The sequence below is a fragment of the Balaenoptera borealis genome (assembly GCF_965194805.1).
Source record: "Balaenoptera borealis genome assembly, chromosome: 2".
Lineage (NCBI taxonomy): Eukaryota > Metazoa > Chordata > Mammalia > Artiodactyla > Balaenopteridae > Balaenoptera > Balaenoptera borealis.
Window position 1 is genome coordinate 53843835 of NC_138867.1, and position 26387 is coordinate 53870221.

The 26387-nt window shown below is 35.8% G+C and overlaps 1 protein-coding gene across 1 annotated transcript in view; it reads right to left on the reverse strand.

Moving 5' to 3' along the window:
* Positions 1–1531: 1531 nt before the first annotated feature.
* TRIM23 (tripartite motif containing 23) overlaps positions 1532–26387 on the reverse strand; it is a 38788-nt gene continuing 13932 nt past the window's right edge. Inside the window, exons 4-11 of the mRNA XM_082373758.1 lie at positions 20649–20927; positions 19897–20079; positions 17064–17279; positions 12884–13018; positions 8052–8181; positions 7449–7559; positions 6047–6171; positions 1532–3885 (exon numbers count right to left, since the gene is read on the reverse strand). Of these exons, the coding sequence (XP_082229884.1) occupies positions 3706–3885; positions 6047–6171; positions 7449–7559; positions 8052–8181; positions 12884–13018; positions 17064–17279; positions 19897–20079; positions 20649–20927 (1359 nt within the window). The 3' untranslated portion in view covers positions 1532–3705. The remainder of the gene's footprint in view (positions 3886–6046; positions 6172–7448; positions 7560–8051; positions 8182–12883; positions 13019–17063; positions 17280–19896; positions 20080–20648; positions 20928–26387) is intronic.

Consider the following 26387-nt stretch of genomic DNA (forward strand, 5'->3'; position numbering starts at 1 on the left):
TCAGGATGTGACAGTGATATACCATTTCCTTTTACAAGGTTTGTGTTACATGCCAAATAGTTTTGTCCTTTGATCACTGTTAAGTAGTAAGTAGTGGTAAGTAAAACTTCAATAAATAAATAGGAAGTGCCTTTGGTCAAAAGTGTTTTAATTCCTTAATAATTAGGAAATATTCTTCAAATATAAAAATCAGAATAAATGAACACCTGAGTCCTTGGTTTTATATACTGATTCATTTACTATTTTCACATCATTTTTCTAATGTAGCTAAACAGTTTTTGTCTTCGGTTTATATAGTATACTTTTTCTTACCTTACTAAATCTACCATCAAGAAAGTATATATTGAGTAAAAATGTTAATATCTATCTATCTAACAATGGAGAGATTAGTAGAAATTGGAGCAATAAAACAATATGAGTCCAAGTCTTAATTCATTTCTTCTTCACTTACCCTCATAAATTACTTCAGAATCACTGCTTCTACTTTCCAAACAGACTCTTAAGAACTTATAGGAGGAACATGTTCAGCAGACGTGTTTAGGGAATTCACATTCTTATGCTTTATATCTAAGCTTACATTTTTCCTTCTACTGATCAGCAGGATTATTTCCCTTACCCATTTTTGTACCATAAACTGTGATGGAAGAACATGCCAAACTGTGCTAACTTTAAATTAATATTGTGTCCTCCTTTTAAAAAGAACTAGATTTTGGACAGAAAATGACTCTTCACTATGACATTTACCTTTTCTCCCTAATAATTTTAGGTGTTCAGACTTATCTACCTATCAATTCATTCGTAAAAGCTTAATCCTAAATTTTTGGTAATACTGCCACCAAGTGGTGGTAGTGATGCCTCATTCTTCCCAAAATAAAATTATTTTGCTTTGAGTGAAAATCATATTTGATTAATGAATTTTTCCATTCCATGTCACAAATTTAACATAATCAGTAGACCTAAAAACCTACACTGCCAGATGTCTTTTTTAAAGCATGTTTTAAATTATTAGCAAGATACCATCTGATACTTATTCATTAGTCCTTTCCATTCATTATTCTTTTAGGGAAAAGTACAGCTATCTTCTTCCTTATTACCACTTTGCAAATTGAGAAGTAGCTCAGTGTCACATAAAGTGTTTTAGCAACATTAGCTCATAGGATATAGCTAAGTTTTCCAAGCCTTTTTCTAAAAACAGTTATTTAAAATGCTATGTTCTTGTATGAAACAAGGTTAAATTTTAAATTTAAAAAGCAATAATTTCACTTTGTTCAATGCAAAATTTTAGCTCTCCTTTAAAAACACTACAGTTATAATACTTAAATGTGCCAAACTGCAAATACGGAATGGCGGAATGGTATTTCTAAATTTTTAATAAAGTATATCTCAAATTTGTCATACAAGTCAATCCCTATCCCATTTTGTTTTCTCTTAACCACAGCACAAATATAACTTTAATTGGTTACCAGCAATACTACTATATAGATGGTTCAAGAAACAGAATTTTTAGAATAATGATAGGACTTCTTTAAAATGATTTTAACATTTTATTGCTGTCTATACTGATCATATGTGTAATGCAAATAACGGCTTCTGGTAATTATAAAGCATTCCAGAATTACAGACCAAGACTATACACTTGAAAAACCTGCTTTACATAAACCATACAATAATATTTAGGCTTGATACAGAAATTCAGTGACAGGAGGCAAATCCAAAGAGACCGTATTTAAAACCTCTCTCTGAAGTTCGACATTTCCCAGAGGGAACTAGCAAGCACAATCTTAACTAATAATTAGTGAAAGAATACAACCACAAATAGTAATAAGAGCCTGAGAAAAGTATTTTTTAAAAAAATAGTAACAAACAGTACTATCACTTATGTTATAATCAAGTCTAAACGCAATTTTTAAATTGTTTCAGAAATATGCTAGGAATGTGAATTTAAAAGTTAAGCAAAATTGGTAAAATAAACTTAATTTGCAAGGAAAATGCAAGTTTACATGTTAGTGTTAGACTTTTTTTTTTCCAATTACCTAGTAGAGAAAATAGTTCAAGGGCTCACAGGCAAATGTAACATCTTTTTTATTTTTCACAATTATTGCAATCAGTCAAATGTTAATTTAATTCAGAAGTATTAACTTATATGCACAAACTACACTTGTAACAGCATGACCTTTTACTTGAAAAATAAAGGATGTAATATTACTTATTTACACACTGCCCATAATACTGACGGACTTTTTTTTAATGCTTTGTTTTCTAAAAGTTTTGTTGTTTTTAAACAAAAGTACATTTGAAGAGACTGAACCAAAACAGTGCCACCCAGGAGTCACATCTTATCATCAGACATCAATGTCCTCATAGCGTTTCAAATAATAAGATTTAGGATTTAACCTCATCCTAAAGTATAAAGAGCATTTAAAAAGAAAAACAAAAACCATAAAATTCAATCTAGGTATGTTTAAATATAAATCGTACTGCCATAATAAGGGAGTTTCCTTACAAAATGAAAAACAGTAAAGAGCACAAACTTTTTAAACTTCTACTCACAGCACTGCATAATAAATGTGACGTAAACTTTTTGAACATTTCTTTTCCTTAGACATGTTGTTTCTCAAACAACTTTTCAAGGCCTTGTCAAGAAAAGCCTTGATCACATTTTATTGTTAACATAAATACACTTATTTTGGGAAAACATTTTAAAGTAATTGTAATAAGCATTTTCTACTGCATAAATAACCTCTCTTGTGGTAGAGGTAGTTTTCTACTTATATCTCTACCTTTTATGTAAAACCAACCCTGGTTTCTGTGTGTAACTTACTACATTTTACCTATAGTCATTCTCACTGAAGATGCAATATTATTTTTAAAAGACACAATGCTAAGTACTGTAAATATACTGAAAAACAGAAGGACGAATTTAGAGCTCTGACCTGGGAAATAATACATTCAGGTTCAGCCCTGCAAATGGGTCTTTCAGAAGTGAAGATCAACTAGAATATAACTGACTTTCACAGTTTTATTATTAATTGTTCTTCAGTGTAGTACTAATCCGACATCAGGCCTAGTTAGATTACATTTCATTCTAACTCACTGGGTTTTCTACAAAAGGCTTTAGGAGAGCTTTAATAAAACACTATAAAATATTAATTTTCTATAGCTTATAGTTCTTGGCATTAAAGGTGTTCTGTTATACTGAATGTTAAAGTAATCCTACTACCCAAAGATGCAGTTTGAATTGTATTTCATTAAGTCACTGCCTGTTTTGCTACTAAATACTGCCAAAATCCAGTGAAAAGCCAAGTTGAAGAAGCCATGCTTCACTTGCTTCATACAGAGGTTCCATTAGGCACTCAGTTGGCTATCCTTTTTCCTTTGAAAGAATAAACCTTCACCTACTCTTTGTGACTACTTCTTTCCCAATATATGGGTCACATATAATCTGAAAAACTTAAATAACAAATGTATGTTGAAAAAAAATGTATACCCAGTAAGTCCCTATTTAATCCAATTTAATCTGGTCCATCAGATATTTAAATTTTACTACAGTTTTTTAAAAGCAATATTGTACTGAATTCCCAAACTAAAATTCCTTTTATATATACATCGTAAATTAACTACCTTTGAGATGTATAATTTCTTACATCATATTATGTGCAAAATAACTCTTAACCACAAAACTTTAAACAACTGCTGCATTTAAAATCAGGCAACATCCAATACTCCAGCAGCCACAAGTTGCCGTGAGAGCCAGTCCAACCCTTCATACAGTCCCATACCACTTCGAGCATCACAGCCCTGAATATACCAGCTTCGGCCGCAGCACAATTTATGGAGACTAAGAAGTTCAGTGATTTCTTCTACTGACAGAGCTCCAGCAACATCCTGAAAGATATACACACATCAGAATTTTAATCAGTCCATCAAAATTATCGTATTTGTAATTATTGTTATTTATTTACAGTTCTGTTGGTACCATTCTAACAGAAGCCTATACTAAAGTTAAAACCTAAATTCAACTTTCAGTAATTATTTTGAGATTAATGAGAAAAAATTTGAGTTTTGGTTATAATATAGTCTGTAAGAAGTCTTGCAATGAAATCAATAAAGGCTGTGCCCCCTGAATGAAAAAACTGCCCAGGTCATTATAAGGCATCAATTAAAAAAAAATTAATACATGTACATTGTAAGAAATGGCTTTTACATAGGGTTTATATAGTAAAGAGTTTATTAAACTCTCCATGGAATTCCCTGGTGGTCCAGTGGTTAGGACTCAGCACTCTCGCTCCCAGGGGCCCGGGTTCAATCCCTGGTCAGGACACTAAGATCCTGTAAACCACGTGGTGCGGCCAAAAAAAAAAAAAAAACACAAAAACCTCTCCAAATACCTCTGAATACCCCTTCGTCCCAGAAGCAACTATCAGTAAAATAAAAAAATTTAAAAAAAGCTCTCCAAATACCCTTGAATACCCCTTCTTCCCAGAAGCAATCATCAGTAACAGTTTCTTTCATATTTTTCAGAAAACTTCCATGCACACTCACGCAAATAAACAGGAACATACTCTCTTTTTTTGTTTTTTACTTAACACATATCTTGAAAATAAAGATATCTTTCCATTATCAGGACAAGCAGATTTTCCATATTATTTTTAACATCTGTATTGCATTCCACTGTAGATGCAACATAATTTTCTTAACCAGTCCTATACTGAATATTTAGATTGAAGATGTGTGCTTATGTGCTACTACATATGCATACACATTCATATAAACATATGTATTTTTACATACATACATTTACAAAATTATCTCTAAGATAACCTTAGGATATCTGTCTGCAGAATACATTACTAGAGATAGAATTACAGGGTAAAAGGGTATATGCACCTAAAACTTTGACAAAGTACTGCCATATTGCTCTCCAAGAAAATGTCTCCGTTTAATAAGCACACCAGCAGTGTATGCAAGTCTGAGGATTAGCAAACATTTTCATCTTTAACAATATGATAGGTGGAAAATGGTATTTCACTCTGTCTTATTTGCATATCTTTAATCATAAATAAAGTGAAGTATATCAGCTCTTAATAGTTTGCTTTTTTTTTTTTATTAAGGGGAAATTCCCTGTCCATCCTACTCTTCCTTCTTATGACATCTAAGCCCCCCTATTGCACTAAAGAAAAGCATTCTCATCTTCCCAGAAGCTTAGTCCCAAAATCTAAGAATCTTCAGCTACTCCCCGTCCTTCATCCTCCCCGTTCGGTCACCAAATTCTAACTATTCTATGTCCATAAAGTTTCTTCAGTCTGCTTCTACACTTCCATTCCTTTAATTCAGGATCTTGTTAACTGTCACTTGAATTACTGCAGCAATTTACGGCATCTGCATGTCTCTACTCCCTTGCCCCTGATTAATTCTACATCCTACCCCCAAAATAACAATCCTAAAACACTAATATGATCTTATCACCAACTTTTAATGGTTCTCCTTTACTCATAGAATATAACCTAAATTTCTCAGCCTGGCCCTGTCAGGCCTTTATCACACAACCTCATCTGTTACTCTAGGATTTCTTCATCCTCTACCTACCCCTCACATACAGATCTCCTTGATGCTCCCTAAAAATACTTTTTCCTGCCTGCAGTGTTCTTTCCTTCACATATTAACTCAAAGTCTTATCCATAATTTCAACTCTTATAGTTTCAATTCAAATCCTACTTTTTACAAATCTTACAAAATACCACCTTTAGAACTACTCTCCAATTTTCCTTAACACTGTTAATATTACCGAAGTCACTTACCAATTTTCTTTGTATTAAAAATATACACTTAACATGCTTACCTAAATACATAGGAGCGTCTAGTGAGCATCAACTACTTTATTTCCTTCTGTATACTCCAAGGTACCAAGTACAGCACCTTCCATATAGATTGTACTCAAAATACAGAGCAGAAATTTTATATCTACTGAATTATTTCCCTTGAAATCTTAACAGCTACTTATAATGTGGAATGCTAAAATAAATATTCTGAAATAAAAATGTGTTACCTGTTTGTTAGCAAAAATCAGGAGCAAAGCATCTCGGAGTTCTTTTTCTGTTAACAACTTTGCAAGTTCACTGTGTGCTTCACTAACTCTGTCTCTATGACTGCTATCAACAACAAATACAACAGCTACCAAAAAAAGAGAAAAATATTCATTTAGTCACTTGTTAAATTTCAGTAAATGGACTAAATATTTTAATGTTCTCATTAATATATTATGGTTAGTCTACCATCATTATTTTCACAGAAAGGCTGCTTATTATAGGAACACCTAGCAATAATTAATGATATAATCTCAAACAGTTCACCTAACTTTTCAGCTGTTGTTTCCCCATCTATAACAGGATTTACAATGCTTGCCTACCAAACACAGATTGTTGTGCATATCGTTTAATATTTTTCTCTTAATGAATGAAAATGTAGCTCTTATGATCTACCTACTGATGTTATTTCTTTGATTACTACTTGCTTTACCAAAAGATAGTGTTTTAAAAATAAATAAATCACCGTCTTTATCTCTCCAAAGTATTCTCTCTAGGTGCCTGGCACAGCACTTTCCACAGATTGTACTCGAAATACACAGCAGAAACTTCATAAATATCTACTGAATTAATTCTCTTTTGAAATCTTTCCAGCTACCTTATGGTAGCTAAACATCCCAGACTTTCAACCATTCCTCATGTTCAAAATTCCATTTTGTCCCCTAAATCACTGTCTCATACTAAACTTAATATCAAGAATCCCAAAGTAAAAATTATCTAGTCTTTCTTCTAGGTGGAAAATAGGATGACATATGGAACAGGTAGCATGAACATAATAAGCTTTATGTTGGGGTACAAGAGGCAAAGTGTAGAATGGGGCCCAAGTGTGAATAAATGCTAAGTGGAATATATGTGATATAACACAGTTTGGTCAAAAGCAAACCACTGTAGTTTCTTCTGCAGATAACAGCTAATTGTGAATAGAAATGAAGGAGTGGCGCTATTGAGAGATTATAATGGGATAACTGTTGAGTTGAATTTAATTGAATAGAGCAAGAGAACTATATGCCACAAATTCTACCCTATAACACAATATTGCCAGTGATCATGCTCATATGAACACTAATAATATACTTTAACTGTTAAGAGCAGCAAGAGGAAAGTACACTTAATTACCTACATATATAAGATAAATTTGGTCTTTATGCTAAATTATGGTTTTTCATGAAATAGACCAGAGTACATAACCCAGTCTATCCACCTTAATTTTCTTAATAATGTGGAGCTTGCTACCAATATTTAAAGGTATAGTCACGTTTTTAAACAATGCTAAAATATCAGTTTTATTAGCTAAATCAATGAATTGAAAACTGAACTGGCATCCTAAAAATTTGAAAAATTAAGATGTAATTTTTACATTCTTACCTTGGGTATTGAGGTAATAATGTTTCCACAATGGTCTTAATTTATGTTTTCCACCTACATCCCAAATGGTGAACTTTAGATTTTTATATTCTACAGTTTCCACATTAAAACCTGTTTTTAAAAAAACTTACTTTAATACTGAACTTACATTTACACACCAAACACAGGCAACCCTGTTTATAACTGTGACTTACAAATTATCTGCATACAGCACTATCTACTGCTCCCCAACCAACTCCACTCGTGATAAACATGCATGGGGAAATGTATACCTTTAACCAGGGTTAGCCCTCTAATCACCAGAGTCCTTAAGACCTTGACACCCAAGTACCAGATCTGCATCACTACCCTAATCCTCAGCCAGGGTCATCAATCCTTTATTCCTTCCACTGTCCCACCAGTATTCTGTTCCTTCTTGCTATCCTCCCCAGCCACATTTCAATCCCACAGCCACTGAATCTTGCATTTTTTTCTCTGAAATGCTGGTGTCTTAGAGCCAATCTCCACACCAGATTGACAAAAAATAAGTCCCAAAGGACTCAGCTGTAAGCTAGGGTTTGTCTGTAAAATGTCCATTAAGGTAAAAGCAATACTCATACTTACCAATTGTTGGAATAGGCTGCATGAACTCATCCTGTTTTAATTTAAACAAAATAGTAGTTTTTCCAGCACCATCTAATCCTAACGTAACAACTCGAATTTCCATTTTGGGTCCAATGTGAACTCTATTGTCCTATAATTTTTAAAAAAATTAATCTTTTTATTTTGATATGGAATTAAAAGTATTAGTACTTACACTTTTATTTATAAAATACCTTTGTTAATTATTGTGTCTCCTACTCATTCCTTAATCCATTAAAATCAAAGTTATAGTCCCCTATTAAAATACCCTTATTAAAATACCCTTATTCTGATCTTTAGAAAGAGGAAATCAATCCTCACTGCTTTGCTAAATCTTAGCTTAGTAAAACTTACTACTTACTTTGTTTTTATATAAGTTAAAAAAAATACACATACCCACTTATTTGTCCCAGATTTTCTAACTCAACTGAATCTTCTTTAAATAAGATTTTTCATTCTGTGTTAAATATATTAATTAAAAATGAAAAGTGATACTCACTTCCCATAAATATCCACTGTTAACAATTTCACATATACCCCACAAGATATCTTCCTGTGCAGACATTGGTTGACATACACAAAGCAGATACACTTAAAAAAAAAAAAATACACACTGCAACTACTTTTTACACTCAATAGTACATTATGGAATCCTTTCATTTCAAAACATATAGACCTACCTTTTTCTTTTAATTGCTTTATTATATTCCATGTACCACAATTTAACCAATCACCAACTGAGAGATATTAGGTCATCTCTGATTTTTTGATATTACAAATAATGCTGCAATGAACATACTTGTATATATTGCTAGCTGCATGACCTCTCTGCCTGACTTCTCCCATCTGTAAAATGGTGATTAAAAATTGTACCAAACGTACATAGGATTTTTGAAAGGATTAGTTTTTTACAAGACATGTAATTTGAACTAATGGAGTTAGAGGAGGAAAAAGAAAAAAGAATGAAGAAAAGTGAAAAGACCCTAAGAGACATATGGGAATGGGAGTCCCAGAAGGAGGATACAGAAATAAAGGGGCAAAGAGATCTTACTTGAAGATACAATGGCTGAAAACTTCCCAATCTGAGGAAAGAAATGGACATAAAAATTCTAGAAGCTCAATTCCAACTTGGATAAGTCCAAAGAGAGCCACACTGAGACACATTATAATCCAACTGTCAAAAGTCAAAAACAGGATAAAGCAGCAAGAGAAAAGTGACTCATCACATAAATTTGACTATTAACAAATTTCTCAGCAGAAACACTGCAGGCCAGAAAGAGTGGGATGATACACTCAAAGTGCTGAAAGAAAAAAACCGTCACCCAAGAATGCTACATATGGCAAAACTGTCCTTCAGAAATGAAGGGAAAATCAAGACTTTCCCAGAAAAACAAAATCTGAGGGAGTCATTACCACTAGACCTGCTCTATAAGAAATGCTAAAGGAGTCCTTCAAGTTGAAATGAAAGGACGGTAGACAGCAACATGAAGCCATATGAAAATCTAAAATGGTTACAATAACTACATGGACAAATAGTAACCTGTATTATAATTTGGGTGCATAAATTTAATTCTTCATAGAATTGAAATAACAAACACATGAAAATAAACTATAAGCCTGTGCTAATAGGTGTACAATAAAGATGTAATTTGTGACATCAATAACATAAAGTACAGGGGGATGGAGCTGTGAAAGAACAGAGTTTTTGTATGCAGTTGAAGTTAAACTGCTATCAGTTTAAAATAGAATGTTGTAACTAAGATGTTTTATGTAATTGCAATGGTAACCACACACAAAAAAAATCCACAGAATATATACCAAAGGAAAAGAGAAGGGAATCAAATATGACACTATAAAAAAATCAATAAAACACAAAAGAAGGCAATGAAAGAGGAAAGGTGAAACAAAAAAAACCTATCAAGTTATGCAGAAAACAATGAACAAAATGACAACAGTATTTACCTATCAATAATTACTTTAAATAGACTTAACTCTCCACTCAAAAGACAGTTTGACTAAATGCGTGAAAAACCAAGATCCAAAAATATACTATCTACAAGAGACTCACTTCATAGCTAAGGAAATACATAGTCTGAAAGTGAAAGGATGGAAAGAGATGCAAATCTTTGAGATGCAAATCATACCCGAAAGAGAGCAGGGGTGGCTATCCTAATATCAGACAAAATAGATTTTAAGTCAGAAACTGTTATAAGAGACAAAGAATTTCATCATATAATGATAAAAGGGCAAATAAAGAAAGAATATATAACAATTATAAATACTTGGATTATAAATAAATGAATTAAAGCCCTAAACATAAGAACCAAAGCTATAAAACTCCTAGAAGAAAACACAGAAGAAAGGCTCCATAACATTGGATTTGGCAGTGATTTCCTGGATATGACATCAAAAGCACAGTCAACAAGAGCAAAAATAAACAAATGGGACTAGATCAACCTTAAAAACTTTTGTGAATAAAAGGACACAATCAATAGAGTGAAGAAGCAAACTACAGAATGGGAGAAGATACTTGCAAATCATGTATCTGGTAATAGATTCACATCCAGAATATAAAAAGAACTCCTACAACTCAACAACAAAAAAATCAAATAACTCAATAGAAAAACAGGCAAAGGACTTGTACAAAATTCTCCAAAGAACTGGCCAAGAGGCATATGAAAAAGATACTCAGTGTCACTATCATCAGAGAAATGCAAATCAAAACCACAATGAGATATCACCTTACACCAATTAGGATGGCTACTAGTGTAAGCCATCCTGTTTTACTATCAAAAAAAAAAAACCCCAGAACAAACAGAAAATAACAAGTGTTGGTGAAAATGTGGAGAAATTGGAACCCTCGTGCACTTTTGGTGGGATTTATATAATATGATGCAACCACTATGGAAAACAGTATAGCATTTCCTCAGAAAATTAAAAACAGAACTACCATATGATCCAGTAGTCCCACTTCTGGGAATTTATCCAAAAGAATTGAAAGCAAAGTCTCAAAGAGATATCTGTGCACCCATGTTCATAGCAGCAATATTCACAATAGCCAAGAGGTGAAGTAACCGAAATATCCATAGATAGATGAATGGATACACAAAATGTGGTATATACAAACAATGGAATATTATTTAGACAAAATAGAAGGAAATTCTGTCACATGCTACAACATGGGTGAACTTTAAGGACATAATGCTAAGTGAAATAAGCCAGTCACAAAAAGACAAATACTATATGATTCCACTTGCGTGATAAATTTAGAGTAGTCAAATACAAAGAAATAGAAAGTAGAATGGTGGCTACTAGGAGCTAGTGAGAAGGGGGGAGGATAGGGGAGTCATTGTTTATAAGGTATAGTTTCAGTTTTTCAAGATGAAAAATTTTTGGAAATGTTTCACACAATGTGAACACACTTAACAATACTGAACTAAACACTTAAAAAATGATTAAGATGGTAAATTTTATATTATGTGTTTTTCACCATAATAAAAAAATGTACATTCTCACAATAAAGTACCTTGCAGCTGTAAAAGGGAACAGAAAATGTCACTATATACTGCTATGGACTGACCTCCAGGATGTACACTTCAGTGAAAAGTACAAGGTGGAGAAGTGCATACAGTATTCTACCTTTAAATATGGGGAGTGTGCATGCAAATATATTTCCCTATTTTTTTTAAATGATGAATAAAACTAAGGAAAATTCTTAATGGTTTTCTATGGAGAAGGGAAGAAAAGGGTGGCAGGGTCAGGAATATAAGTTAGACTTCTCTGAATGAACCTTGCTTTGTAGATTTGATTCTGGACCATGTGAATGTTTCACATAATTATAAAACAAGATTAAAAAAGTTTTAAAAGGCACTCCCTAGGACTTCCCTGGTGGCGCAGTGGTTAGGAATCCTCCTGCCAATTCAGGGGACACGGGTTTGAGCCCTGGTCCGGGAAGATCCCACATGCCGCGGAGCAACTAAGCCCGGGCACCACAACTACTGAGCCTGCGCTCTAGAGCCCGCGAGCCACAACTACTGAAGCCCACGTGCCTAGGGCCCGTGCTCCGAAACAAGATAAACCACTTCAGTGAAAAGCCCGCGCACCACAACAAAGAGTAGCCCCGCTCGCCGCAACTAGAAAAAGCCTGCGCACAGTAACCAAGATCCAACGCAGCCAAAAATAAATAAATTAAATTAATAAATTAAAAAAAAAAAGCCACTCCCTAAAAATAGAGAGCAAAATGGAATACACGTACCTTTTTAAATTAGGGGGAATCCACTTGAAAAGAGACCAAAACATATCAACCAAATGCCAAATACACACCTTGCTGGATTTTGTCTCAAACCTAAAAAAATTTTTTTTAACAATCTGGGAAATCTGAATACTAACTGGATAATGGATAATATTAGAGATTTATTATTCAATTTTTTAGGTGTGGTAACGGTATTCTGGTTGTGTTTTGAAAAAGAGAACAGAACCCGTGTTTTAGAAACATGAAAATATTACATAGATGAAATGATATATTAGGATGAAATATGTTGGGATTTGTTTCAAAATAACCTGGGAGACTATAGGTAGAAAGAGACTGGGGGAAAGGGTAGATGAAATAAAAAGTTTTTAATTGTTCAAGTAGGTGATGATACAGGGAGACTCATTACACCACCTTCTATTTTCCACTGATACAGTCATTTTTTTTTTCCCTAATTCTGTGGTTCATTAATTTCTTAGTTGTCTCTTAGCTGATTATCATGGAATGTAAAACAATTATGATTTGTTCAAAAACACACCTAAAAACGAAGTATAGAATATATTACCTTTGTAAAAGTGACAGGGATGCTGGCATCCAACTGAATGTGATCGGCAACCTCTGTAAACTGCTGCTGCTGCTTTTGCAATGTTTCCAGTAACCTTGTAATTTCTTGTTTTGCCAAGACAACTCTACAATCATCCTAGAAAAGAGAAGACGGTATTTCTTATAAACTTTGTAAAGAAACAACGAAAAAAGAGATATCACTAAAACTCAAGAAAAGCTCATTTAACATTACAGTATTGAAAGTTAACTTATATATAAATTTGACTAAGTTAACAATAATCAGGCATTAATAAATAATTTAAGAGCCCATCAATAGAAGAGTAGATAAATAAAGTATGGTATATTCACAAATGCAATACAACCAAAATGAATGGTTGAATGAACTACAGGTTCATTCAGGTAAGAATGAACTACAATTACATGTGATGATATGAATTTCACAAACATACAGTAAGGGAAGAAATGACATGAAGAGTTTGTACTGCATGATTCCCACTTTTATTAATTACTAAAACAGGCCAAAACAAGGTATATATTAGAAATCAGGATAGTGGTTTATCCTTAGGAGGAAAGGCGCGTAGTTACTAGAAGAGAGTCTGAGGGGCTTCTGGGGTTGGTAATGTTCTGTTACTTGATCTGGATGCTCGTTACACAGTAATGTCCAGACTGAAAATTCAGCCAGCTGAACACTTATGCACATATTTCTGTATATATATATTGTACTCCTATAAAAAGTTTTTAAATAATTTAAGATACACATGTATTGGTTTAAAAAAAAAAAAAAAAAAGACTAAAGGTCAAACTGCAATGTCTCCCTCTCACTTTAGATTCCCAGGCCCTCTCCTCAAAGTTAAGCACTTTTCAGTTTCTCAGATATTATTCCAGAGATATTCTATACATATACCAATATATTCTTCATAAGACAGAGATCTCCCAACAATATTTAACCTCCATGAGAGAAGCGGTGTTGTCAGTTTTTGCTCACAGTTGCATATTCATATTAGGTGATAGCAATTTGGTTGTTCCAATTGCCAGAACAAAAACTTTGAGTCATTCTTGCCTTCTCCTCCCTTATTCCCACATATAATTTGTCAACAAATCCTACTGAATATCCAAAATTTGGGTACTTCTAGCCCCCACTATCCAAGCCACTATTCTCTCTCACTTGGAATTCTACAACAGTCTTCTAACCATTGAGCTCCTTCCTTCCATCTTTGCCCTCCTTCAATCTGTTTTTTACACATCAGCCAGATCCTTTTAAGTAAGATCAAATCATTCTTGTGCTCAAAACCCCACAATGGTTTCCCCAATTCAATCAGAAAAAACTGAAGTCCTTCCAATGGCCCACAAGGCCCTCCTTACATATAATTCCCTATTACCTCTAATTTCAGCTCCTATTACTCTCTCCATCGCTTACTCTATTCCAGCCACAGTGCCCTCTTTTGCTGTTCCTCAAATACACCAGGCATGTCACCTAGGGTTTTTGCTCTAACCATTTCCTCAGCCGAAATCTTCTTCATTAAGGTGTGAGCTAGTTCCCTTCACCTTCTTCCCCTTTGAGTCTTTGCTCAAATCTCACCTTCTCTCAGTGATGCTTACCCTATTTAAAAATACAATCTGCTGTACCCTCATACTTTTTTCTTTTCCCTTAGCTCTGATCACTTTTTAACATACTATATAATTTACTTATTAGATATGGTTATAGCTTATTGTCTGCCTTCTCCTTGCTAGGATGCTAATTCCACAAGATTATGGCTTTTTGCTTGCTTTGTTTACTGACATATTCCATGTACCTAGAATATACATGGCACATAGTAGGCACACAACAAATATTTGCCTAATAAACAAATCCTAACCATTCAGTATTATGCCTTGAACTTAGATGATGCATCAATTTTTTCTGGAGGGGAGGGATGATTTTGTTCTCAAAATTGGTAATATATATGTGATGTTCCATCCATTCCTCTGTTCAGTTATCTCTGTGGCAGGAACTTTTAAGAATATTGATTGAGATTAGGGTTCTGTGTCCATAAATCAGAACAAAACTAATAGGTCCATATGAAGAATGAATCTAAGACCGCAATTTCATCTGCATTAACATAGTGAGATAATACCATGTCATTAACAATTATCAGTCACTTTGACAAAATGCTTCAGAAACTCTAAAATACTTCCAAATACTTCTAAATATTTCAGTAACTATGAGCTTTCTTTTTAATAAAATAAATATAAAAATACTTCGAAGTATTCACTTAAGTATGATTTAGGACATGATCCATTTGTAATTTTGCTGTGTAGCTTGAGCTGAACAAGTATTTATTAAACTCTTTGTATCTCTAAATTCTTTGTATCTGGATAGGTACATCCAGAAGGACAAATGTGCATATTGTATCATTAGGTTCAAATCAGGAGATAAAAACCACAACAGTCATATGAATAGAAAAAATTAATATGAAGAACTGTTAACTAGGTGTAGTTATTAAGTAGGCAACTGAAAGGGTGAAAAGAACTCTGAGGTATCATGGAGGAAACAACCGTAGGAAATGGCTACCACCCTCAGGGCTGGGAGAATAAAGGCGAGACGCTAGAATTATTAAAACTTAAAAACTTATAGGAGGGATCCCATGGAGCTGAAATTCAGATCTCTAAGGAAAGTGGTCTCATAGTATGAGCAGTGTCATTCACAGGAACCCCAAGCAAATGGGAACGCACAGGAAACCGCCTCCACCTTTCAGCTTCCTTCTACTGTCCCCTACTGGCAGAGCCTAAAATCGCATGGAGGCAGCTGGCAGAGCTGGTATGTGGTTTGCAGAGTTCCAGTATCAGCATCACAAAGCAGAGGATAGAACAGGACTGGAGCTCAAAGACAACTTAATAAATGGCATAAACATCAATTATTACAATTCAATGTGATAAGGACTAAAGGACTCTAGACTGATGTGGTTACAGCCTGGCCACATTCGTTTAAGTCTAATCAGATATTTAAGAGAAAAAGCTCTACAACAGTAAAAAGTTTAGCTCTATGATGATTTGATATCAACACAATCATTAGCAATATATCAAAAGATGAGAGTGACTGAAGCTTATCAGGAATTCCTAGGGCAATAATTAGCCTTAAATTGCACATCGTGAAGGCAGATCCAAAATAGTAATGAGTAAGACTGGCATTTTTGTTAGAATAACCTTAAATCTATTTTAAAAGCACATTATCTGCAAACTGGGTAACAAATTGCTTATGATACCTCAACCATGAAAAAACACGGGTTTTCTGTGACATCAAAGTTAAGAACCAATAAATTAGAGCAGAGATAGGGAGTACATGCTAGAGAGGCACCCCACCTCCACCACCAAAAACAAAAACAAAAAAGAGCAAGGAAGGGTAAGTAGCTTCAAAGAACAGCAAACATTTGAAGAAGGATTTCCAATATCAGAAAAGGGAGACATAAGCCCATCAAGCAGAAAGAATAGTATATGCTTGGCAAAGAAGGGTTAATGGGCTTGGGATGACTGAAGAATGACAAGAAGTTAGGTTCTAGAACCTATGGTTTTATGGTGGGGAAGACACATGAAAGAGAGGACATTGATATGGTTGAGTGGAGCAATTTGAGGTTAGAGACCATGTCCTAAGCACAATGTTAATGCCCACAGTAACACAGAGTAATAATATAAAAATATTTATTAAATTAATAAAATAGACTAGTGTGTACCTCTGGTAATGATATACTTAAGCTTACAAATCCTCCTTCTTAAACTATGTCCTCATCATGTTTAAACCACATACCTGGGGCTTCCCTGGTGGCGCAGTGGTTGAGAGTCTACCTGCCAATGCAGGGGATACGGGTTCGAGCCCTGGTCTGGGAGGATCCCACATGCCGCGGAGCAACTAGGCCCGTGAGCCACAATCACTGAGCCTGCGCGTTTGGAGCCTGTGCTCCGCAACAAGAGAGGCCGCGATAATGAGAGGCCCGCGCACTGCGATGAAGAGTGGCCCCACTTGCCTCAACTAGAGAAAGTCCTCGCATAGAAACGAAGACCCAACACAGCCATAAATAAATAAATAAATAAATAAATAAATAAATAAATAAATAAACCCAAAGTTTAAAAAAAAAACAAAAAACTGACTTCGTTTACTGGTATTGGAGTACTAGCCTTTAAAAAAACAAAAAACAAAAAACACATACCTGTTGCAAAGTCTTTTCACAATGGAGACAGGCTGTTGAAACCTGGGATAACAAAATAGTCATATCTTCCTGCTGCTGTCTGAGCCAAATCAGTTTTTCTCGAACATGAGCATCAACAACACTTAGAGCCATTTCTTCTTGACGACACAGAGTTTCATGTAGATCAGAAAAATAAGCTCGGACACATGATCGGGCATTCTCTGCAGTACCTGGTACCTAAGGCAATAAAAATAAGTTTTAAACAACTGTAACCTTAACAAAGATTTTATATGTGAAATAATGAAAATTTAAATACAATCTATATCCTTAAAAATCCCAAAATGTTTATCTCCACACTAAATTTTTCCCCTTAACCACAGCCTTTGGATATCCAACTGTTTAAATGACATTTCAAGCAACAAGGAATACCTAATCTCCAGTCTCTCTCAACCCTGAACCTAGTTTCCTCCATCTCAATAAATGGCAACTCCATCTTCCAGGTTATTCAAGCTAAAAAAAATTGGAGTCACCCTTAACACTTCTCTTTCGTATCTCACAACTAGTTTCTCAACAAATTCTGCTGACTTCAAAATATATCTAGAATCTGATCATGCCTCACCACCTTCACCTCTGCCAACCTGATTGAAGCCATTATCATCTCTCACCTGATTATTATAATAGTCTCCTAACTGGGCTCACTAGATTTACCTCTGCCGCCTATAATGTATTCTCCACCCAGAAGCCAGACTGATCCTTTTTTAAATGTTAAGTCAGAATGATAATTATTCTTTTGCTCAAAACTCTCCAGTGGTTTCCCACTCAGAGTAAATGCCAAAGTCCTTTATAGGGGATGTTCAACGACAGACTCCCTGGGAAAGAGACATCTGGGCTAAGACCTGAAGGAGGTAAGAGAGGGAACCATGTGAATATCTTCAAGGGCATTCCTGGAAGAAAGTAAAGCAAGTGCCTTTAAGGACCTTTCTGACCTCAACTCCTGCTATGCTCCCCATCAATCATTCTAATTTAGCTAACTCAACCTCCTCAAAGTTTCTTAAGCACACAAGGCACACTCCAACTTCAGGGCCTCTGTACTTGCTCTTCTCTCTGCCTAGAATGCTCTTCCCCCAAATATTAGCATGGTTCCCTTTCTCATCTCCTTTAGGTCTTTGCTCAGTGCCCCTTCTCAGGGAGACTGTCCTCAAACACCCCATATAAAAGTGCACTCCCCCTTTCCCTTATTTTTCTCCAAAGTATCTAATGACATACTTCTGTATTTTACTTATGTACTGTCTCTCTCCCCACATTAGAATGTAAACTTTGCAAAAGCAGGTATTTTTGACTTCAACAGTGTCTAGCACTTGGGATGTGTTCAATAAATATTTGCTGAGGGAATAAATAAAATATTTCCACCGTAGCACAAAAATGTCCCATAGAATTTTATGTGATGATAGACATATTCTATATCTGTGCTGACTAATATGGTAGCCACCAGCTACATGCACGTAAAATGTACTTGAAATGTAGCTAGTGAGACTGAGGAAGTAAATTCTGTATTTTCTTGAACTGTTAAATAATTTAAACTTAAATAGCCACATGAGGCTAATGGCTACTATATTTGACAGAGAGCAGTTCTAGCATTATTCCCCAATGACTTAGCTTAACTTGGTTTCTTTACAAAAGAAAAACACTACATTGTATCTGTCCCTGTACTTTATATTCCCATGTGAAAATATCCCTTTCTCCTCTATAATTCAATTTTAAAATGCAATTACCACTACCACCTAAGTTCCTTCCTTCTCTTCACAGCCAAACTTCTTAAAAGTTAGACACAGTTCCTAACACCCACTGACTCTTCAATTTACTGAAGGGTATCTCCTTTTATCTCACAGAAATAACAAATTCAACATGCAAATTAAACTTATCACCTTGGTCCCATTATCCCCTCCCAAATTCTTCTTCCTCCCCCATTAGAGCACAATATCACCATCCACCAGGTTGGGCAAGGTAGAAATCTAGGCATTATGCCTGACCCTGCAAAGTACCTATCCAATCAGTATTATCACTAAATCACTAATATTATCAGTAAATCACTATTCTACTTCTTTAAAATCTCAAATCCATGTACTCCTCTCCATTCTCACTACTCCAGTATTATGGGCCATAAACATTTCTCAAGTAGATAATTTCAGCAACCTCACAATAGGCCTCCTTGCTTCCAATCTTGTTGCTCCTCCAATTCATTTTTTATATTAAAGAGCAACCTTTCTTAATGCAAACCTGATTATGTTATTCCTATGCCAATTCTTCAACAGCTCATCACTGCCCGTAAGATACAGTCCAAACTCTTTAACATGTCTAACAAGATGCTGCAGGATTTGGCCCTTAACTCTCCAACATCTTTTCTTGCCACGCCCCACCCCAATACTCAAAGATTCAACCATAGCGAACTTAGTTAAGTTTCTACGATATGTCCAATTCTCACTTCCATGTATTTTAACATATGCTTCCCTCTCTGGAACAACTCACTCCCCACCCCGCTCTTCTCCCTGACTAAACTCCTTCAAATCTCAGTTTAGACACCACATCTTCTAGAAAGCCTTCTAAGACTTACCCAAGTTATTGCTGTTTTTATGCACACTGCCAGGGCATCCTGTACTTCCCCCACAAAGTAACAGTTACCACACTTGAAACTGGCTCTCTTCCATGATGAATTATAAATTTCCATAAAGACAAAGACTTTTTAAAAAACTTATTTCCAGTGACCAGTGCAGTACTGGCACAATGTAATTGCTCAATAAATCCTACAAGGTGAAAAAGTGACAAGGAAAAGGGTGAGGAAGAAAAAAACCCATACATGTTCTGTGTGGGCCATTCCAATTCCGTCTTCCACTATTTGTTCTCCTCCTTCAATGTGCTGAACGATTCCACCTAATTTTCTGGAATAATCTGAGATTTCCTCAGTGAAGGTCCGTATGCAATGAGCCATATCTAAAATTGATGCTCGGATCTGGTTAGCTTCTGGTTCCAATACTGAATGCTATAAGATGCAACATAATTATAGAAAAGAACTCGCAGTATTGACTAATGATATAAAATGCTACTTAAATGGCTCCTATTAATAAAAAAGCATCAGCCACAAGAGGCTTTTATAACACATTTACAAAAAACACAGCATAAGAAATACTACTTTGCCTTCGCCCCAAAACTATTTACCTTTCAAAGAAATAATTTAAAATTAGGAAGTCCATTTACTGCTAAACAAGAATCCAAGAAACCCTCTCTAAAATTTTACCACAAGCATTAGGTCGTCAACAGACATAATTATTATCAAAATAATCCAGTGCATTACAAAAACAGGCACACAAAGAACTTTTGTTTCATGCTGGAAAGCCATTTATCAATAAAGAAAGAATCATGAGGACTCTGAAATTCTTGTTATAATATTCAGAAAATAAATCTCTCATTTATTTTCATGCTACCCAGCTCAACTCATTCATCATTTAGCTCTTCTTTGATCTCTACTCTTAGCATAAAAAACCAAGTCAGTGAAAATAAATGGCGGGCTGGTAAACTAGGTAGAGTCATCCAGTTTAACTATATTCATACCTTGTGACCTTGGTGTTTTCCATATTCTTTGCAGACACAGCACATGAGTGGGCTAGTTTGACAGCCATCTTCCAAGCAAACAAACTCAATGGCATGCACCTGATGCTGAGAGCACATGGTTTTCTCATGAGGTTTATCAGCTAGAGGCACTCTCCTGTGCTTTGCTAATGTCTTTGTAGAATGCGTAACTTGGGAACACTCTGAGCACAAGTGAGTTGCACATACAGTGCAATATACAGATGCAACGTGAGCTTCATCTTCATCACAACGAATGATGCTCTGATAAACAAAAAAGTAACGTATTACAACCAAACCCCTTTATCAAACAGAAACTCACAGACATAGAAAACAAACTTATGGTTACCAAAGGGGATAGATAGCAAGGGAGGGGGAGGAGAAATAAATTAGGAGTTTGGGATTAACAAATACACACTACTATATATAAAACAGGTAAACAACAAGGACCTACTGTACAGCACAGGGAACTATACTCAATATCTTGTAATAACCTATAAAGGAAAAGAATCTGAAAAAGAATATATGTATCATGTATATGAATATATGTATCATGGTTCAGGTGTACAGCAACCGAATCATGTTGCTGTACACTTGAAACTAACAGAGCACTGTAAATTAACTATACGTCAATATAAAAAAATTTTTTAAACAGAACCCCAATCATCATAACATGCCAAATTTTGAGAGACTGGTTCAAGATGGCGGAGTAGAAGGACATGCGCTCACTCCCTCCTGTGAGAGCACCGGAATCACAACTAACTGCTGAACAATCATCGACAGGAAGACACTAGCACTCACCAGAGAACATATCCCACATCCAAAGACAAAGGAGAAACTGCAATGAGACGGTAGGAGGGGTGCAATCACAATAAAATCAAATCCCATAACTGCTAGGTGAGCAAATCACAAACTGGAGAAAAGTCCACCCACTGGAGTGAAAGTTCTCAGCCCCACGTCAGGCTTCCCAACCTAGGGGGCTGGCAATAGGAAGAGTAATCCCCAGAGAACTGGACTTTGAAGGACAGCAGGATTTGACTGCAAGACGTAGACAGGACTGGGGGAAACAGAAGCTCCACTCTTGTAGGGCACACACAAAGTAGTCTGCGCACCAGGACCCAGGGGGAAGGAGCAGTGACCCCACAGGAGACTGAACCAGACCTACCTGCTAGTGTTGGAGGGTCTCCTGCAGAGGCAGGGGGCAGCTGTGGCTCACCTTGAGGACAAGGACACTGGCAGTAGAAGTTCTGGGAAGTACTCATTGGCCCTCCCAGAATCCGCCCTTAGCCCCACCAAAGAGCCTGCAGGCTCCAGTGCTGGGTCGCCTCAGGCCAAACAACCAACAGGGAGGAAACACAGCCCCACCCATCAGCAGACAAGCAGATTAATGTTTTACTGAGCTCTGGCCACTAGAGCAACACCCAGCTCTACCCACCACCAGTCCCTCCCATCAGGAAGCTTGCACAAGCCTCTTAGATAGCCTCATCCACCAGAAGGCAGACAACAGAAGCAAGAAGAAGCAAGAAGAACTACAATCCTGCAGGCTGTGGAACAAAAACCACATTCACAGAAAGATAGACAAGATGAAAAGGCAGAGGGCTATGTAGCAGATGAAGGAATCAGATAAAACCCCAGAAAAACAACTAAATGAAGTGGAGATAGGCAACCTTCCAGAAAAAGAATTCAGAATAATGATAGTGAAGAAGATCCAGGACCTTGGGGGAAAAAAAAATGGAGGCAAGGATCAAGAAGATGCAAGAAATGTTTAACAAAGACCTAGAAGAATTAAAGAACAAACAAACAGAGATGAACAATACAATAACTGAAATGAAAACTACACTAGAAGGAATCAACAGCAGAATAATGGAGGCAGAAGAACAGATAAGTGACCTGGAAGAGAAAATGGTGGAAATCACTGCTGCAGAACAGAATAAAGAAAAAAGAATGAAAAGAAATGAAGACAGCCTAAGAGACCGCTGGGACAACATTAAATGCACCAACATTCACATTATAGGGGTTCCAGAAGGAGAAGAGAGAGAGAAAGGACCTGAGAAAATATTTGAAGAGATTATAGTTGAAAACTTCCCTAACATGGGAGAGGAAATAGCCACCCAAGTCCAGGAAGCGCAAAGAGTCCCAGGCAGGATAAAACCAAGGAAAAACACACCCAGACACATAGTAATCAAATTGACAAAAATTAAAGACAAAGAAAAATTATTAAAAGCAACAAGGGAAAAACAAAAAAATAACATATAAGGGAACTCCCCGTAAGGTTAACCACTGATTTATCAGCAGACACTCAGCAAACCAGAAGGGAGTGGTACAATATATTTAAAGTGATGAAAGGGAAGAAGCTGCAATCAAGAACACTCTACCCAGTAAGGATTTCATTCAGATTTGATGGAGAAATTAAAAGCTTTACAGACAAGCAAAAGCTAAGAGAATTCAGCACCACCAAACCAGCTCTACAACAAAGGCTAAAGGAACTTCTCTAAGTGGGAAACACAAGAGAAGAAAAGGACCTACAAAAACAAACCCAAAACAATTAAGAAAATGGTAATAGGAACATACATATTGATAATTACCTTAAATGTGAATGGATTAAATGCTCTAACCAAAAGACACAGGCTTGCTGAATGGATACAAAAACAAGACCCATATATATGCTGTCTACAAGAGACCCACTTCAGACCTAGGGACACATACAGACAGAAAGTGAGGAGATGGAAAAAACAGTCCATGCAAATGGAAATCAAAAGAAAGCTGGAGTAGCAATACTCATATCAGATAAAATAGACTTTAAAATAAAGGATGTTACAAGAGACAAGGAAGGACACTACATAAAGATCAAGGGATCAATCTAAAAGGAAGATATAACAATTATAAATATACATGCACCTAACATAGGAGCACCTCAATACATAAGGCAAATGCTAACAGCTATAAAAGGGGAAATCAACAGTAACACAATAATAGTGGGGGACTTTAACACCTCACTTACACCAATGGACAGACAATCCAGACAGAAAATTAATAAGGAAACACGAGCTTTAAATGACAAAATAAACCAGATAGATTTAATTGATATTTATAGGACATTCCATCTGAAAGAAGCAGATTACACTTTCCTCTCAAGTGCACATGGAACATTCTCCAGGATAGATCATATCTTGGGTCACAAATCAAGCCTCAGTAAATATAAGAAACTTGAAAGCGTATCAAGCATCTTTTCCGACCACAATGCTATGAGATTAGAAATCAATTACAGGAAAAAAAAAATGTGAAAAACACAAACATGTGGAGGGTAAACAATACGCTACAAAATAACCAAGAGATCACTGAAGAAATCAAACAATACCTAGAGACAAATGACAACAAAAACATGATGACCCAAAACCTATGGGATGCAGCAAAAGCAGTTCTAAAAGGGAAGTTTATAGCAAAACAATCCTATCTCAAGAAACAAGAAAAATCTCAAATAAACAATCTAAACTTACACCTAAAGGAACTAGAAAAAGAAGAACAAAAAAACCCCAAAGTCAGCAGAAGGAAAGAATCATAAACATCTGAGCAGAAACAAATGAAATAGAAACAAAGAAAACAATAGCAAAGATCAATAAAACTAAAAGTTGGTTCTTTGAGAAATAAACAAAATTGATAAACCTTTACCCGGACTCATCAAGAAAAAGAGGGAGAGGACTCAAATCAATAAAATTAGAAATGAAAAAGGAGAAGTTACAACAGACACTGCAGAAATACAAAGCATCATAAGAGACTACTATAAGCAACTCTATGCCAATAAAATGGACAACCTGGAAGAAATTGACAAATTCTTAGAAAGGTATAACCTTCCAAGACTGAACCAGGAAGAAATAGAAAATATCAACAGACCAATCACAAGTAATGAAATTGAAACTGTGATTAAAAATCTTCCAACAAACAAAAGTCCAGGACCAGATGGATTCACAGGTGAATTATATCAAACATTAAGGGAAGAGCTAACACCCACCCTTCTCCTCTTCCAAAAAATTGCTGAGGAAGGAACACTCCCAAACTCACTCTATGAGGCCACCATCACCCTGATACCAAAACCAGACAAACATACTACAAAAAAAGAGAATTACAGACCAATATCACTGATGAATACAGATGCAAAAATCCTCAACAAAATACTAGCAAACTGACTCCAACAATACATTAAAATGATCATACACACCATGATCAAGTGGGATTTATCCCAGGGATGCAAGGATTCTTCAATATTCACAAATCAATCATGTGATACACCATGCTTATTTTTGTTTTTATTTCCATTACTCTAGGACGTGGGTCAAAAAAGATCAGCAGACTTAAACTTAAAAGCTTTTGCACAGCAAAAGAAACTATAAACAAGACCCAAAGACAACCCTCAGAATGGGAGGAAATATTTGCAAACTAATCAATGGACAAAGGATCAATTTCCAAAATATATAAACAGCTCATGCAGCTCAATATCAAAAAAACAAACAACCCAATCACAAAATGAGCAGAAGACCTAAATAGTCATTTCTCCAAAGAAGACATATAGATGGCCAAGAGGCACATGAAAAGCTGCTCAACATCACTAATTATTAGAGAAATGCAAATCAAAACTACAGTGAGGTATCACCTCACACTGGTTAGAATGGGCATCATCAAAAAATCTACAAACAACAAATGCCGCAGAGGGTGTGGAGAAAAGGGAACCCTCTTGCACTGCTGGTGGGAATGTAAATCGATACAGCCACTATGGAGAACAATATGGAGTTTCCTTAAAAACACTAAAAATAGAATTACCATATGACCCAGCAATCCCAATCCTGGGCATATACCCAGAGAAAACCATAATTCAAAAACACACATGTGGGCTTCCCTGGTGGCATGGTGGTTGAGAATCTGCCTGCCAATGCAGGGGACACAAGTTCAAGCCCTGGTCTGGGAGGATCCCACATGCCACGGAGCAACTAAGCCCATGTGCTACAGCTGCTGAGCCTGTGCTCTAGAGCCTGCGAACCACAAGTACTGAAGCCCACGCGCCTAGAGCCCATGCTCCACAACGACAGGCCACCGCAATGAGAAGCCCACTCACTGCAACTAGAGAAGGCCCGCTCGCAGCAGCAAAGACCCAACAAAGCAAATAAATAAATAAATAAATAAATAAATAAATAAATAAATAGCAGTTCCTATTTAATAATAATAAAAAAAAAAGACACATGCACCCCAATGTTCATTGCAACACTACTTACAATAGCCAGGTCATGGAAGCAACCTAAATGCCCATCGACAGAAGAGTGGTTAAAGAAGATGTGGTACATATATACAATGCAAGATTATTCAGCCATAAAAAGGAACAAAATTGGGTCATTTGTAGAGACGTGGATGGACCTAGAGACTGTCATACAGGGTGAAGTAAGGTCAGAAAGAGAAAAACAAATATCGTATACTAACGCATATATGTGGAATCTAGAAAAATGGTACAGATGAACGGGTTTGCAGGGCAGAAACTGAGATAAAGATGTAGAGAACAAACGTATGGACACCAAGGGGGGAAAGCAGGGGGTGGGGGGTGTGATGAACTGGGAGATTGGGATTGATATATATACACTAATATGTATAAAATAGTTAACTAATAAGAACCTGCTGTATAGCACAGGGAACTCCACTTCGCTGTACAGCAGAAACACAACATTGTAAAACAACTATACC